This window comes from Danio rerio, chromosome 24, assembly GCF_052040795.2.
Source record: "Danio rerio strain M-AB ecotype USA chromosome 24, GRCz13ab, whole genome shotgun sequence".
In the NCBI taxonomy this organism is placed as follows: Eukaryota; Metazoa; Chordata; class Actinopteri; order Cypriniformes; family Danionidae; genus Danio; species Danio rerio.
In genome coordinates this window covers 19,974,735-19,992,060 of record NC_141044.1, presented here as the reverse complement: position 1 = coordinate 19,992,060, position 17,326 = coordinate 19,974,735, and the positions used below count along the sequence as shown (strand labels likewise).

The window sequence follows — 17,326 nt, the reverse complement described above, 5'->3', positions numbered from 1 at the left end:
TAAGATTTCCTTACTAGAGGTAAAATACAATTTTGTAAGACAGCATATGAATGCCAAATTAAGTTACGATTGGCTTCTATAATACTAATTTGTGGGTAATCCTTGTTTAACATATCACCTCTTAAATTATGACCTAAAATAAGTAATTTTCTGTAATATGCTTCCAGAGGTATGCAAGCACTGCTGACAAATAGACATAAGCTGCAATTGCACGGTATACATTTGCAATTTTCAGTCGCAATTATGAGGTCTATTTTGGTTTGTTTGCTAAAGTACTTATTATATGCTTATTGCCTTTATAGAAAATAGCCATGCATGGCATGTTACCAAGACTGCTGCCAAATACAAGCAACTTGCTTCAAAGGGCATGATTTATTTGCTGTCATTTTGTTTACTGATGTCTCACAACTTATAAATCAGTCATAAACCAGGAGAATAAAAAGCCACGCTTTATTTAATTAACATCAGTCAGTTAAATAACCATTAGCATGCCACTTCCTGGCCGTTGCTCAACACGCCTCTAAATTAAATATATTTACTCCGCACAAACGACAACACGACTCAAAAGAGAGCATTTTGCTTTTCTCGCCAGTTGTTCAGCGCATTTGACGGGTCACTGAAGCAAGGACACGAAATGAACCCGAGCAGATTGTAGATGTTTAAAGAGAAGCTCTGTTTAGTTTTCCTGTGGTCATCTCATCCACACTGTGGCTCATTAGTATTCAAATCGCAATTAAACTGTACGTTCAGCAGATGGGGAGAGCTTAGTGTCTGAAACCCGGCTCGCTGCAGTGTTTTGACTGATATCAGCATGATGGAGGGCATCTCACCCTGAAAGTCCTTCGGGTGTTTCTACATTCTGCTTCTATTAATGCCTCTGCAAGTTTCAGACGGCATGTGTTATTTCTGAACGCTTCATTTGAGTTGGCTGAGATGGCTAAAGGAGCAGACGCAGTGGAGTTTGCTTCTGGCCTGTGAAACGCATCCCTAACGGATCTCTTCTTCTATTATCATGTCTGAGTAAAGATGCAGTGGAGTAGACGATGTGCTGTTTTTCTTCTCCTGGGCCTGAAGACTGTTTTGATTGTGTTTGTTCGACACCTTCTCTCTTATCTGTTTGGAGAAGTCTGTCTACCTTTAGCAGGTGCAGTGTACAGATAGTGCATGTCACCTTAGTTTAGGGAATTCTGGGAACACTGCCAGATCTTTTTGGAGGACTCACTCGCAAAGAAGCCGTCGAGATAAATATCAAGGTTTTTGCTACAAAAAGCAATTGTGTTTTTGTGCAAATATAGCAGACAAAGGATGCATTTAAATGCGACCTGGCCAGTTCATGGTTTCTTCATCATGAAACTATGAGTTGGATCATATTAAATGCAGAAGACTGTAAAAGTTGTCATTTATGTAGATTAACTTTCTCATATTTGACAATTTTTAAGATGATCAACAATTTTTTCCCCTTTTCAAAATATACTTCGTCTATCAATACATCTGTCTCTCCATTTAACCAATATTCAGAGCAATGTTGAGTGAATAGGAAAAACTGACTGTTTTTTGATTATGTTAGATCTGCCTGCGTTTATTTAGCACTACCACCTGTGCATTAAGTTAGGATATCCAGCCGGTTGTTCTCACGTTTGTAGAATAAAGCCAGAAAGGCTTATCAGCTGCTCAATGCATTGTGGTTATATTATCTGATTTCAAGACATTTCTTCTATTTTGTAAGAAAAGTAGTCATTGGAATTGTGTCTAAAAATGAATATAACAATGTTTAAAAAAACATCTTGTTGATCTAAATAAAAAAGAATGTATATTTTTCAGAATAAAACAAGAATAATCATTGATCATGCTATTAAATATTTCTTTAGCACCAAGTTAGCATAATTAAAAAAGTAATTAAAAGTAAAAGTAATAACATAAGTAATTAATATCAGTAAAAGGGAACAAATTTAAATGAATTGTAAGCAGAAGATTGTTTTCTCCTGTTTTCAGTACAGTTGTTTTGCTATTATTATTTATGTTAAGTCAAAACCAGTGCATCAAAGCCTGTGTTCTATTACTGCTTTTCAAGGTTCAAATTGCATTTGTTTGTCAGTACAGGTATCTTGGAAACTTAATTGACACACTCTCAATTTGGCCCACATATTCAGCAATGGGTGAAAAAAAAAATTGAAAATAATTTTGGGCTTCTACAACACTAAAGATTTTTAAAAACCGAGGTGCATTTTCTTACAACTCAAACAATTTCCAAAAACGCGCTGCATTTCTCACAACATTTTTAAATAGCATGGAACACAATAAAAATGTTTCAAGAGGACCCTAAAACTGAACAGACCCAGCTATTTAGGGCGTACTCGCACTATGCTATCCGAACCGTGCCCAGGCCCATTTTCCGGATCATTTGAAAAGTGTGAGTGCTCTGAATCGTGGCCCGGTTGGAAAAGGTGTGCGAGAGCGCGGTTCACTTGGGCTTTGGCGAGGTACGACACTGCACGACAGCTGCATCTTTAGCAAACCTCCTAATTCCTGCAGCATGAGGACTTTGATTGTTTATGAGCGTCAAAAGTGGCTGATCTGTTCGGCAAAATATTTCACTGGGCGTCACTGCATATTAAACAACTAAAATGATATAAGGATATAAAGAAATCTCCACTGCGCTTAGTGAGAGCGCTTCCTAAACTGAACAGCACATCTTCGATAATGTAAGCATGCTCAGGCCCGAATGCGATGTGAGTAGGGGCTGTCGGGGGAGACGAGAGGGGGGACAAGTGTGCTTCGGCCCGGTAAGGCAACTGTACATAGTGTGTGTACGGCTTTAGGTTATAATTATTTAGGCTTATAAAAAAAACTTACCTTTCAAAGATTACCTACAACTTCACTACAAAATAGTTACTTTATTTGCTGGTGTTTTTTTTTTTTATAATTGCACGTGTTTTCTTAAACTGCAGCACGTTAAGTTCTTTTGGCCACCGTAGTATTGGACTATGGAAAGGTTATTTATATATGCATGCATTATCTCAGCGCTTGCATTCTTTGGACACTGTTTATCATGGTTTTCTGAAGCTTATAACAAATCTTAAAACCCATGCTCATCATTGTGTGTTGTACATTCAGGTTGGATGGTCTATTTTATCTGTTTATAGTTTTAAACATTGACATATTTTTGTTTATAATCTATTCTAGGTTTACTCCCTTCTTATCTGCAAACTTGCTTTTGTAAAACAGTTTTTAGTTCTAGTCCTCAGTTTGGTCTCAGTCATTTTATTGTATTTTATTGTATGTATTACAATACTACACTGGTGCATACAAAAACGAAGAGAAAACGCTATAAAAGCTTTCTTTGCTTGGAATAGCTTGCAAGCTAAGTTGCAGTTTAAGCAGTGGATTTCAATCCATACATTTAAAAAGATTTTAAATGATGTGAAATATAAAACACTGCTCTTTAGATGTTCTGATTTGTTATTTTATGTGTGTATTGATAGATAAATGACATTCTATGTGAACGGTGTACAGTTAGTGTTCGCCAGGACGCTCTTGGAAAAGGTTTTTTCCTGATGAAATAAGGGCTATTATAGTATTAGTAATAAAATTGTTTTCAAAATAATTAACTGTGTCAGGTTTATTAGACTGAATACACAGCATAATGCACAAACCTCATATTTCCCCCCACCTGCTTACCTTCACCTATTTACATTTAATAGCTCACCAAGAGACATTTTAAGTAGGAAGTACGTTTGACCATTTGCACACATTACCGTGAGGCATAAACACATAAATATGCATGCGAGTATTAGAAAGCAGTCTCCTGTCTGTCAGAAAGCCCTTGGCTACTGAACTTGGGTCTGTACTCTGTATTACCAAACTTACAGAAAGGCTGAAATAGCTTTTTTTTTTTTTTATTCATTTCTTTAAGTATTGATTTGGTACCACAGTAAAGGTCATTTTGACAAACCAGATTGGTCAGATATCAGCCTGAAAAATCAAATCATTTTAAAAGAGATTTAGAAATGATACCATGGAGTGCTTGCTGTTTTAACTCTTTTTTTTTAACATACATTGTTTAATTTTCCAAATATTGTTTTGACCTGACAGAGAAAAAGAGCGTGAAGCAAACCAGGAGGCGACTTTCGGAGAGATGTGGCTGTTTTTTGGATGCCGTCACAAAGACAAAGACTTCCTTTTCAGGTACGTGTGTATGCAATGAAACAAACACACTTTAAAAATCACTCTCCTCATCCGTATTTTCAAAGATCATTTTGGTGAACGGTGTTATCACGATACCAAAAATCATGGTCTGATATGAGACCTATCACAATATCTATACCTTGACTAAAATGTAAAGCAACAGAAAGTATTTAAAAAAGACGATTCAGGCGTAACTTTAAAATCGGTTTATAAAAAAATTTGGCTAGCATAGTAGTGCAGTGCTTCCCACACATAGACTAGACTTGGGTGGGCCACCCAGGTATATTAACAGCTGCCTAAGTATATTTAATGACATATTTCTCTAATATTGTCATCCTTTTACAGTATTTCGCATTTTGTATCCGCCTAATATATCCAAACATCTGCGATCAGGTAAATGGTGGACAATCTTCTCTCCTTTACCAAATGGTTCTGTGTCTGTGAGACCTGTCAACACTCCCACAAGTAATCTCACGTGCTTTGCAGAGACCCACAGAGATGTGCCTTTTTACAATTTAAATTCATCCAGCTGAGGTTTCTAAATCTTGTAAAATGACCAGGATTCAGCTTTTGCTTTTGCTTTCTGAAGCTTTTGTTATGTGCATTTGCATGACATTTATTACTTAAGCCTACTTCGCTTCTCACAGCAATGAAAGAAACATTGAAGAATTCATTCTTGAATCTAAACACTCAGTAAAACTTTACTATATACTCAGCGAGGATTAAAATGACTGGTCTAAACTGGCTGCAAAATATATGTACAACAACAGTAAGGGTTAATCGATGGACTGGCCTTATTTAAATAATCTGCACATGTTTTTTTCCATTTTATTTTTCATTTACTGTATATTTTATTAATTTTATGTCAATATATTACATATTTTATACATAATTAATGCTTTGTCATTCAAGTTTGAACTTGAAAGAGAGAGTAAAGCAGATTTTACTTGTCAGTGGGTGCACGTGGCTCCTGAATAGCATAAAAGTAAGAGAAATAGTGGATTTCTTTTTAATTATTTTTTATACTCTTTTTATTTTCTTCTTTTTTTCTTTAACCCATTGAAAAGAAACAGTGTTTAACAGTGTCATAATAAATACAATTATTTATAAAAAAATTTAATATGTTTTGTTTGTCTCATGTAGTTTTTTACTTATGTGATGTGGGTAAATGGTGTTTCAATCCGACTACCTCAAGTATATTTCAAACCTGTAGGAAGCACTGTAGTGCCCTGCATTTTATTAAAGTGTTAATAAACTGATAAATCACATGACACTGCCACCTTTATGGTGAGCAAATATCTGTCTCTGATACAGCCTAGTCTACAGTTATATATAGATATTTGCAATCTTGTTCAGTTAGCTAAAAGATTGAAGCAAAATAAGAGCTCTTATTGCCCTCAACTGGCTCATTAAACTTGGATACTGAAAAACATTACTAAACAAATGACACTTATTTTACTTAAAGCCTATTTGAGGGCATTAGCTCTTATTTCACAATTTAGATTATTCTATGAAAAAAAAAGTTAAAATAAATTGTGCTTAATAGTTTTTCAGGATTTTTAAGGTTAATTAAGTGATTTACTAATGATCTGTGATTTATTTTCTCTTTTTATCTTCTTGTTTATTTGACACTGAATGATGGGCATGAGGTCAGGCTGTGGTCATTTTAAAAGCTGTGCTGACCCAAAGTAATAATCTAATCAATAATAAACACACCTAAATGCTTTTTCAACTGTTTACATTAAGATTTTACTGACTATGTTTATGAGGATATTTACAAAAATGGGCATTTGGACATAATTTAGCATGTATTTGATCATTCAAACACATTAAATGCTAAAGAAAGCTGAACTGGCAGAGGTAATTTCTATTCAAGTGCTTGAGGTGTGTGTCAGTCAACACAAGTTTATTTATGAGTCTGTCATGCTTCACTTATTTTAAAATCAGACACGTCCTGTGCTTTATTTTTTCATTCATGCAAATTTCTTTATCAATTCTGAATAATGTGTCTGTATTTATACAGTTCTGTGCTGCTTGGATAATGGCACACACATGCTGTCAACACAAAGCAAATGCCACTCTATTTACGCACTGATTTTTAAAGTACTGATACTAATACCATTAAAAACTGTCAACACAGGGTATTGCAATACTTTTCCAGTAGCAGTATATCATTCAATACCATTATGTGCACCATACAGAGGAGTTAGTAGATAACTGTTTGTGCATTTTTTGTGCTGTTTGTGAAGAGGTTCACCTATAATAAACAGTAAGTTAAAAATATATATCTTGAATTTTGAATAACATCATTATAAACTGTAATTTTTAGAATAAACTTTTTGTTTATAAGCATTAATTATAGTGCACAGCATAATTCAGTACACCCCGTTTGAAAATTATAATTTATCAATTATTATTTATCAATTTATCATTTCTCAGTGAATATAGGCAATGTATTTTGGTGCATTTAAACAAAATAGATTTATTAAACAGATATATTTATTAAAATAATTTTTCAGTCACCAAATATTTTTAGAAATTGAAAGGTATTAAATTCAAGAAAAATATTGCAAAAAATAAAAATAAATAAATAAATTACAATCTGAAAAGTTTCACCTAAAGTTTTTACATTCTTTTGCTTCTTTTGATTTTTTTTTTAATTTGTATTTAAATTTTTTATAACATACATTTAGGTGTACTAGTTTTTGGACTGTTATTGTAAGTTATTTTGTTAGATAAGCTCCAGATTTGGCTTCAGTACTGACTTATATAATGTATATGTACAAATATAATATTTAGAGCTTGACTTTTTTGATCACCAGGCACTGGGGCTAGTTTTCCAACGTTACAGTCGTCATTTTTTACTAGCCACAATTTTGTTGATGGGAAAACATATTTTAAATGCATTCATTTGAATTTGACATGCTAAAATTCATCCATTAATTCATTTTCTTTTCGGCTTAGTCTCTTTATTAATCTGGGGTCACCACAGCAGAATGAACCACCAACTTATCCAGCATACAGTATGTTTTACGCTGCGGATGCCCTTCCAGCCCATCACTGGGGAACCTGTACAGACTCATTTACACACACACACACACACACACACACACACAAACACACACATACAATATAGACATTTTGGCCTACCCAATTCACCTGTACCGCATGTCTTTGGACTTGTGGGGGAAACCGGAGCACCCGGAGGAAACCCTTCCGAACACGGGGAACATGCAAACTCCACACAGAAATGCCAACTGACCCAGCTGAGGCTCGAACCAGCGACCTTCTTGCTGTGAGGCGACAGCACTTCCTACTGCACCACCATGTTGCCCCATGCTAAAATTACTTAATTTCAATTTTATTAATGTCCACTTGCCTCCTCATTCATGAAGCTTTTTTTGTGTATTGTGAATAACCTTGCAAGTGAGTTTCATAGTGTCATGTTACAATAGTTTTATTTCACGTGACTTTTTAGGGCTCAACACTAAGGATTTACCGTTTTTGTTTTCTGGCGAGACCAAAAAATGATTTCCGTGCCACAAATGAAAAAAAAAAAATAATGTGTCAAAACAAGCAAAATATAGCTGCTAAAATATATTCACTTTTTATTCAACAAAAATGTTCTTAAATAACATTAAAAAAAAGATTGTCATAAAACCATGCATTGCAGACTATTAAGGCTAAATGTGCCAGATCACCAACCATACATAAATGGAGAGTTAATAATATTTTAAAGCAATTGCAAAGGATGATAATTAAGTAAATAAGCAAGAAAGCAGATGAAAAATGCCTTGTGTGATAATGAAATAAAGATCAGGTGCATGTTCACAGTTAACTTTAAACCCATTAATAATCTGCTAAAAAGAATGGTTAAAGCGAAAGTGTCTGTTGCATATAAATCTGGAGCTCTTGAAAGCAGCAGGACTTTGGGTGCACACGCATTGCTTTTTGTCCAGTCTATTTCAATAAGAACCAATCCAACCAGTTGTGTTTTCAGGCACAGCTGCTTCACACCTTTCACCTGCTTTCTTTTGCTTGAGCGCAAACAGTTAGTCGTGCTGCTTCTCAGGTGAGGTTCACCCATCAGGTGAAGTTTTTTTTTTTTTTTTTTTTTTTTCCCTCTCCGCTGTCGCCACTGCCTCGCATGGTTCAGGATTGGTAAAGCTACGCATCGATGAATTTGCTCTTCAGTGTTTGAACTCTCAGTAATGATTAAATCACACTGAACTGAGCTAAACTGAACTGAACTGAACTTAAACACTAAAACCTGAACCACACTGTTCCAGTTACTATGACCATTTATGTGAAGCTGCTTTGACACAATCTACATTGTAAAAGCGCTATACAAATAAAGCTGAATTGAATTGAATTGAATTCTCGATTCTGAAATCGAGCATATTGACAAATGATCATAAATTATAATTCTAATCTTTGATGACTAGCCAGCACTGGCAATTAAAAAATTATTTTCAACCAGCCAAAGTTGCTAGTAAGAGCATCTTGGTGGGTCCTGTCAAGCCCTAAAAATATTGCATAGCTTCCTATTAAAAATATGAATTTAAAAGATAGATTTGTGAGGGGTGTACTTGTATAAGCCGAGCACTGTATATCCATACCATACACATTTATTTTGTATTATTAGTATCCCATTACCATTGCTTTCATTAGATATATGCTCAAAATCCACTGGTTAAACTTAATAAAATAATCGTCATTTCGAAATATTCACTAAATTTGCTCATTATCTAATGCAATTTTACATCCCAAACCAATCAGTTGGTTTAAGCACTGAAGACAAGACAAACATACTGATTTGGGAAATTACTTTTTGCAGTGCAGACAGACTCTCAGCACTATTACTCCACCATGTCCCCTTTGCAACCTGATCATACGTTATCTCCATAACCTGAGAGCCTTTTTTCTCTAGATCTGCCAGCTTTACGCAGGCTTTTGGCGTCTTCTTTTGGTTGCTATCAGCCAGAGGCTCTTGTTGCACTGTCCTTGAGAGTAATGATTGGGAAAGCAATGAAATTAAAGTGCTCCCTCTGAGAGTATGGGGCATATGATACGACGCATTATATAAGATGATTGGGGTCTGGCTGTCCCATAGGCACACAGTCATAACTCAAAGCAAGGTCCTGAGTAATGACACTGGTGCCTGGATTGGTGAGCACTGAGTGTGTGTAGCGACTGAGGGGCGGCACACAATGTTGTATCAACGCTTGCCTCTGCTTGACATAGGGGCTAATAAAATCAAGATTCAGACTCAAGGTCTTGACATGCCATTTGGATCTATCAGTCCTTGCCTTTATTAGGCACAGACACCAATAGATTCTGTTTAGAATTGTTATTCGTGTCTGTCCCCAATCATTGATCAGAAGCACTTTACATTACATTTCTGTTCCAACACTTTACATTACATTAGTTAAAGCTGCAGTCTGTAACTTTTGCCTAGTTGTTGCCATTTCTGTTTGAAACATGCACTTGTAGTTATTTTCAGAAGTACCAACTTTAAATGGGTTGAGCATTGGCACATTTGATTTGCTGATTATGTGTGGCTGTCAGTCACAGGACCAGTGCAGATGCTTGACAATTTAAACCAAATAAGAATTTTCACTAGAGAATGTGATCTGATCAAGCAACATGTCTTCTATGACTTTCATGACCAGCTTTAGGGGACAAAAGTTGTACAATAAGTTGAACTACAGTATGTACCAATAGTAATTATTGCACCAAGCTCTTCAAATTATTGTTATACTTTTGTTCTGAAGTTGCCAATATAAAAATATAAAAAATATAAAAAACTTTTCATCTAAAATTCTTGCATGCTGAAAATCCTCGGAACCAGGGTTCAAAGACCCTTTGTCCATAAAAATAATAATAAAAAAAAAAATCAGATCTGACTAAAATTTTTTTTGCCTTTACATTTTTTGCATCCGTAGAAAATGTTTTAATTTATTTTGACAATTCATAGCCACCGTACAAGCGAAAGCCAAAATCCAGAAATGAAATGTTGAATTTAAGGACTAAAGTGTGGCGAATGGTTGCAAACAAGTGCTGTATGCTGGTTTCATTGCCTGCCGTGCACCCTTCCCGTGCTGCTGTACGGTGTGTGTGTGTCTGCCACACCTTTGACGTTCTGCTAGTTCTATTCAGTGGTAATTCGCTAGCAAAGTAACAAAATGGCACTGAACTTTTGCAATAACCTTTTAAATTTTCAATAATTCCCTGCAATTCTCCTTCCTCTCCATGCAGTGGTTTGAAAGGACAAAATTCCATCTTTCTTTTTCATTTTTTGATGAAGAGAGAGCAAAATAAATTTTCCCTACAATGGACTAATTATAAACATTTGACCTATATTACTAGGTTTCTTTTTGCATGACACATTCTTAGGATTTCCGACTTCACTGCTCAAAGACCTTTAGCCTTAACATCAGCATTGTTTAACTTGCAAATTAGCATTACATTTAGACACTGACAGATTATGTACTTGCTCAAATTCAGTTTCAAATGCAGCTTTAATGTTACTTTGTTTTTCTAACATGAACAACCAACATACAATACATTTTATTACAGTATTCATTCATCTTCAATAAAGTTACTTAATACAACTAATCCTGTATTTAGTCCATATCTCATAGCACATTAATGTTAACAAGCAGACATTTGATTTTACTAATGCATTAATAAATAATAAGATTAAATGTCATACAAGTATTGGTCATGTGTAAATAACAATTAACTAATTGAATGAACTAATTGAATTCCTTTGTAAAGTGTGACCCATTTATCATCTTTTTTTCCTCTGTATTGATTAAGTGGATCAATGCAATGTGCTTTGAGTTGTGTTGTATAAACCCTCATTGTCTGCTATGCTTTAATGAGCAAAGTAGAAAGTGCCAGTGGTCTTTGAGACGAGAAAATGACTGAACCTGGCCTGAAAACCCTCAACACTCTTTGAAACTGAAAAATCTAACTATCAGGCTGCCTGCTAAGGAAAACAAGGCATCTGCAATCAATTCTAATCAAACATGATACTTATGAGTGTTAAAGGGGTGAAATCAGCCTCAATCAGTGTTGTTGAAACAAAGAACACTCAACTTAGACCCTCGCCACCACACAGCCTCTTTGTTTTTACGGATTTGGATTACATAATGAGAGGGAGCAGCGGATTAGACTCTAGAAAAGTCTGTTTTCTTTGTAAACATATAATATTTGCGACCAGAAAGTCAGCTTGCCTGGACTAGTTAAGATGGATGTGGCTCTCAGATGGACCCCAAAAACAAAATAAATAGACCTGACTGTTAATAAGATCTTTCAGTATATTACTTTTTCAGTGATTATAAAATAATATAATATAAAATGTAATGTAATATAAGGTAAGATTACATTAGAAAAATATAAACAATTGTACCAAATACTTACTTTGTGGTGGTGGTTGGAGGGCCTGGCCACTGGGAGAAGGAGGATGAGGAGGTTGATCTTGCTCTCCCCAACCCCTCTGGCTGCGGATGACCAGCGTTCTGTGTAAAAGAAAGGTCATAAAAGCCACATTATAATAAGAATTTGTAATAAATAAGAGTTCTATTATCAAATTTAGATTTTAGAGAAAAAAGTTTTACACTCATTTTATTTGTTTGTATCTGAATTGAATGTATTACACTTTGTTGTTAACTATAGACTGAAATATAACAATGTGCAAATAATAGGACTCTACATAGTTTACGGCATTAGTGAAGATAAATGTTAATCCTTATGACAATAGTAAAATAGTCATTTATTTAAAGAAAGAACTACAATTAGTTCTGTAAGAGTATGTCTGTTTTTTGATGTTGTGTGCAGACATACTTCATCCACAGTTTGTTATATTAGATTTTGCGTCCTCATAATAATACAGTAGATGCCTGAATAGTTGCATTAAGCAATTGTTTTTCATTTTTGTGCAAGCTACATCAATGTTGTCATATATTCACCATCTGAGAGCCACAAATCTTCTTTAAGGGCAGGTGGGGTATTGTCCAACTAAAATATTTTCTACATTTTTCTGGATTATTTTTATTTGAATATTGAGCAGAATTTATTCAGATTTAATTAATGGCTTCAACAAGTTGTATCATCATACTTGCATCATACATCCTAGCCCACGAGCAATCACATTTTTACAATGTGGTGAAAAATTTAACTGCATGGAGCTGCCAGTGGATCAGGTTTAAAACTCACCCACTTATCAAAGACTCTCATATTCACTTTAGTTTGTATGTATAGGAATATATGTATATATTAAAACATGCTCATCTAAATAACTATATATTATTCTGTTTATGGCTTTCCTTTCACACACACATTCCTTTAAAAACAACATTCACAGAAAATACTACATTCAAGCAATTCTAAGATAATATTTTGTGTGTGTTGTGTGCCCTTAAACTTATCAGTCAACTTTAGAGCATCACCCTTAGGCTGAATAACAATTTATTTTATAAAGCATACTGATCCACTGCACAAACAACTCAATAATCTGCTCACAGCAGTTACGACTTAAGAAGATTTATTTGTCCACAGGTACACTTTAATACTTTTAAGTTCTTTTTTTGAAGCTTTAGTTGATAGTTGGCCCAAAAATGAACATTTGCTGTTAATTTACTTTGTTTTTTTCTTCAGAAATGTCTAGTTAGTCATTCATAAATGCAATTTAATTGTCATATTGAGAGCCCTCACCCAAACATATACAGACAAAAATGAATAACCAAGGCTCCTGATGATATGTTGAGGACTTTTAAAGTGACATGATTGATGTGTGTTATAAGCTGAGCATTTTTTATCAACTAATCAGCGGCTTCAGTCCTGAAACCTTTATCAACATAAATCTGCTGAATATTATACGAAATATGTTGCATAACTATGAAAATATAAGAAAAGGCAAGCTTTCCAATTAAAAGTGCATATACAAATCTAATTTTACTTTATTAAATATAGGTTGGAGTATCTGGAAAAAAGCACATATGCAATTTTACTACAAAGTACACACATCCTCCCTTTTTATTGTGAATAAAGTATTGTGCTTAGGCCTGTCGCGGTATCTATTTTTTGTTGAAATGATATATCAAACTAAAATTGCGATAAACACAATATTTTATTTTTAAGAATATTTTGTTTAATTATAGTCATTTCAACAATTTAACAATTAGGCATTATATTCAGAATATGAAATGTATATCCTCCTAAACAAATAAATAATAATTAATGTTAACAAAAAAGTGTAAGGTAAAAAGTAAGAGAGGCTGCAATATCTGATACCAGATCTGTTTTCAGTTGTCAAGCACTCACATGAAAATATACTATAATAATTTATAGTAAATACTAATGTTTTTTTACCCGTACTCCTCCACTAGAGATGGAGATATACACCTCCAATAGAGATAGAGAGGTTGTGCAATAAACTAAAATGTTGCTTAAATTGGTTTTTGTGTATGGGTGATATATATTGCATCACCAAAAATGATCGAGGTCATGTCCATGTATTGCGCGATAAGTCGATATATTGATTATTGTGACAGGCCTAGTTGTGCTCATTTGACAAGGTTGTTGATATTAAAGGCAATCATGTTGTAAATAATGAATTTCTTGCACAGACTGGTAGTTTAGCTTCATGAGACCTCAGTGTGTCTTTGGAAGATATAGGCATTCATTTTGTTTCGCCTAAATATAATTTTATGACTCTAAGTGCAAGAAGCCAGTGTGTTGGTTTTGTAATTAACCAAGGACCAGTATTAACTATAAAAATCTTCTTTAGTTTTGTAATGTAGAAAAAAATGTACCTATATATTGATTCTTGATAGACCTGAAAGTGAGTTGAGTTGAGTAGTTCAACAGCAAAGTTTAATTGTTTTAGGTGAACTATGCCTTTAAAGGCCCCAATTATTGTAATTGGATTAAAAACAGTGACAAGTACAGAATTCCTCCTTTGGTTTTCAAAACTGAGAGACTTGAGTGTAGTAGATAAAAACAAAATATCTAGTTTAAAATAAGCTATTCCTATTAGACAATCATAAACGTGATATTGTCTGGCTTTTGGCAAGCGGACAGTTTAGGAGACAGACAAGCAGAGCAATCAATATAGAAAAGGGTCTCAATCCTTGAGCTTGACCCTGTCTGTTAACACCACATTCTTCCATCTCTCTTTTTGTGTTGAAAAAGCAGCCAAACTTGTGTGAGGAGCTAGAAAATAAAAGCTGCTACAGAAGCAATTTACACCAATAGCCTTGAGGTTTTTATAAACTCCTTGCCAGATGGATGAGGGAGACGAAAATCTGAGTTTCAAATGCAACACTAATGAGCTCAATTGTTTGCTACTTCACTGCAAAATCTCAGAGAATCTAATTTGCCATTTGTACCATTCGTATGTTTTAATGCGCAAGTTTAGTTTAACCACCGCAAAAAACAACCACAGACTGATGAAATAGCAATGAAACATTGTAGTAAGAGCATCTTTTTTTTTATTTTCAGAGAGGAGCTGGAGAAATTTGTGCATAATGGGACCCTGAGCCATCTGATTGTGTGCTTCTCCAGAGATGAACCCGATGCTGCGGAAACCGTTAACAGACCAACATATGTCCAGCATAACTTGATCCTCCATGCTAAAAATCTTGCCAAAATTCTCCTGGAAGACAAAGGCTGCCTTTATGTCTGTGGGTGGGTACAAAAACACATTTTTAGGCTTTGTTTAACAATCATTAGCCCCTTTTACGCATACAGTAGTCAACATTTGAAATAAATTACCAACTTTCATCAAAGTTGTCCTAAATTAATTGAATAACACCAGAGCTGGACTGGGACGAAAAAAAAAAATGGCTCTGGCATTTTGGGCCAGAGCGGCCCACTACATACAGTTAAAATGCTACCCATCTGTACACGCCCTTGAATATGTTTACCAACTTCTAATCTGCAAAAGCACAAAAGCCATATATAGAAAAACAGTGAGAGTTGACTAATTACAAACAAACAAAAAAAAGTATTATAACAATAAAATGATAATCCACACTGGATGTCTATCTTGTATGTTTTGAACGAGCCTATATTAAACAACAAAAACTGCCTGCTGATGCACACAGTTAATGTTGATTAACAAAATAAAATAATAAAAGCAAAATATCAGAGACAAAATTTTAATTTAATTCAACAGTGAAACACAAAAACATAGCTTAAAGATTTTATTTAGTCAATCAAATTAACTTAAACAATTAAAAAAATCCAACAAGTTTATTTGGGCCCAAACTACAAAACCAAATTTAAAACAATTTCAGAATTAGCTTTGCTTAAGTTGCATACTAGTTTGATCATGTATAAGTATCATCAAAATTATATTGTATAAATATTGTTATAACTATAAACCTTCATCCTGACAATCAAAAACAAAAGGATATGATATAACAGGTGATTGTCTTCTGACATGCAATAGTACACTTGAAAAGACACGAATGACACACCTCATAGAGTGTGAGAAGCATACAGCACTTTAGGATCTATATAATTTGTAAAATAAAGAGTTGCAGGTTAAGGAAACAGCATGGGATAAAGTTGCCATGGGACTTTCTGCAGATGAAAAGTAAAAATACAAAGTGTATTTATATAGATGGATAGATAGGTAACTAGATGGAATAGACAGAGTTAGAGTGATCTGTTCGACAGCCGGCAATCCACTGCATGTGAAAAAGCAAATGTCTGCGCGCTGCTTCTGTTCTCCATACAAGCTGCACAAAATAGGAGTTTGTTAATTGGGTCAGCCTAATGTCGATGAAGAAAAAAAACAATGGGCTGCAGATTATGTCACATGGGCCGATCTGTCCGGAAAAAAAAAATCATACTTTTAGAGCGTTACAGATCACAGCATCGTCAATTAATTAAATAGAAATAAGCAGTTCATGGGCTGATCAGATCATAAGAGGATCAGCCTGGCCCAAAAAGTTTGAAAACTACTCGGTCTGCTAGATTGCCAGTCCGCTCTTAAATAACACCCATTCTTCTTAAAACAATTTTGGAAAAACATTTTTGATTCACTTTGAATGTTGACTATATACTTTTTTTCTGGAAAATTACCAGTAAATTGTTGTAAAGAGATAATGTGAGAACAGACCCTTTTCATTTTTCGTAATGAGAAGTTGTAGTATTAACAGTAAATTCCTGCATTTTTTTTGTGTGAACGTAAAATGAGCACGTACAAGTTCAGAATGAGCTGACATGAAATGTCTACTTCGAGCCAATCAGAACATTCTGATGACAGTGAGTGTGTTTACATGGACACCAATAATCCGATTTTAATACAATTAAGACAATAATCTGATTAAGAGAATACCACATAGACAGCAATTTTTTGATTAATCCAGCTAAAATCATAAACTAAACAGAAATCTAATGAAGACGTGGAGTTTGCTGATTTTACTTGCATTATTGATGTGCAATACAGACATGTAAACACCACAATCAAACTATTTCCATCGTATAGGATTTTCGCATAATGAAACTCCAGAGGAAATGTGGATTGTGACGCAATGATGATAGTCTAATTATGTGCTATAACCAAGCAGCAACCTTCTGCTCTCCCTCGGGAAGTTAATGCAAGAGTAACTAAAACTGCAATTCATCGACTCACCTTTGGGGGCTGGCTTCAGTAAATCCAGATGATTTCTGACTGCAGTGGTAAATTGGCCATTTTTACAGCAAATAAATATGTTTACAGCCTGGTACGAAAGATGTTTTGGTTCATATAGCTAATTTTACCCTTCATAAAAACTGTGAGGGGAGATTATAACTCATCCTTTTTGTTTTTGAATAATTAAGTGTGTGGCCACTTGAGTGACAGCTAAGACCTGCTGTCTGACCACCTGATTTCGGCCGATTAGCCGATGAACTTGGCATATACTGTAAATTGTATTTTTGTTTGGTTTAGTGTTTCTTTACATAGTCAATTGCCTTTTGGAATTATTTCCTACAATTATCAGATACCATAGCATGCTATGTAGACTTAATTGTGCTCCCAAACCTTTCAAGTTGCCTCCATTTACCAGGTGAGTGAAATTATATACTTCTATACCATCTCTATAAATGTATTTGTTTAACTTAAGATCATTTATCATTTAAA

General features: G+C 34.5%; 1 protein-coding gene and 1 long non-coding RNA gene across 6 annotated transcripts in view; one reads left to right on the top strand and one right to left on the bottom strand.

Moving 5' to 3' along the window:
• mtrr (5-methyltetrahydrofolate-homocysteine methyltransferase reductase) overlaps positions 1-17,326 on the top strand; it is a 50,716-nt gene that overhangs the window by 31,014 nt on the left and 2,376 nt on the right. For all 4 annotated transcript variants that reach the window (NM_001386530.1, XM_087308748.1, XM_087308747.1 and 1 more), the window contains 2 exon segments: positions 4,093-4,185; positions 14,695-14,880. In NM_001386530.1, coding sequence (NP_001373459.1) covers positions 4,093-4,185; positions 14,695-14,880 — 279 coding nt within the window.
• The window catches only part of LOC141380661 (uncharacterized), a 155,060-nt gene continuing 148,219 nt past the window's right edge, over positions 10,486-17,326 (bottom strand). The window contains exon 3 of one of the 2 annotated variants that reach the window (XR_015524874.1): positions 10,486-11,711. This is a non-coding gene — a long non-coding RNA (uncharacterized LOC141380661). Of the gene's footprint in view, positions 11,712-14,670; positions 14,875-17,326 lie in introns of those variants that run through there. The other variant, XR_015524873.1, reaches the window with a different exon arrangement.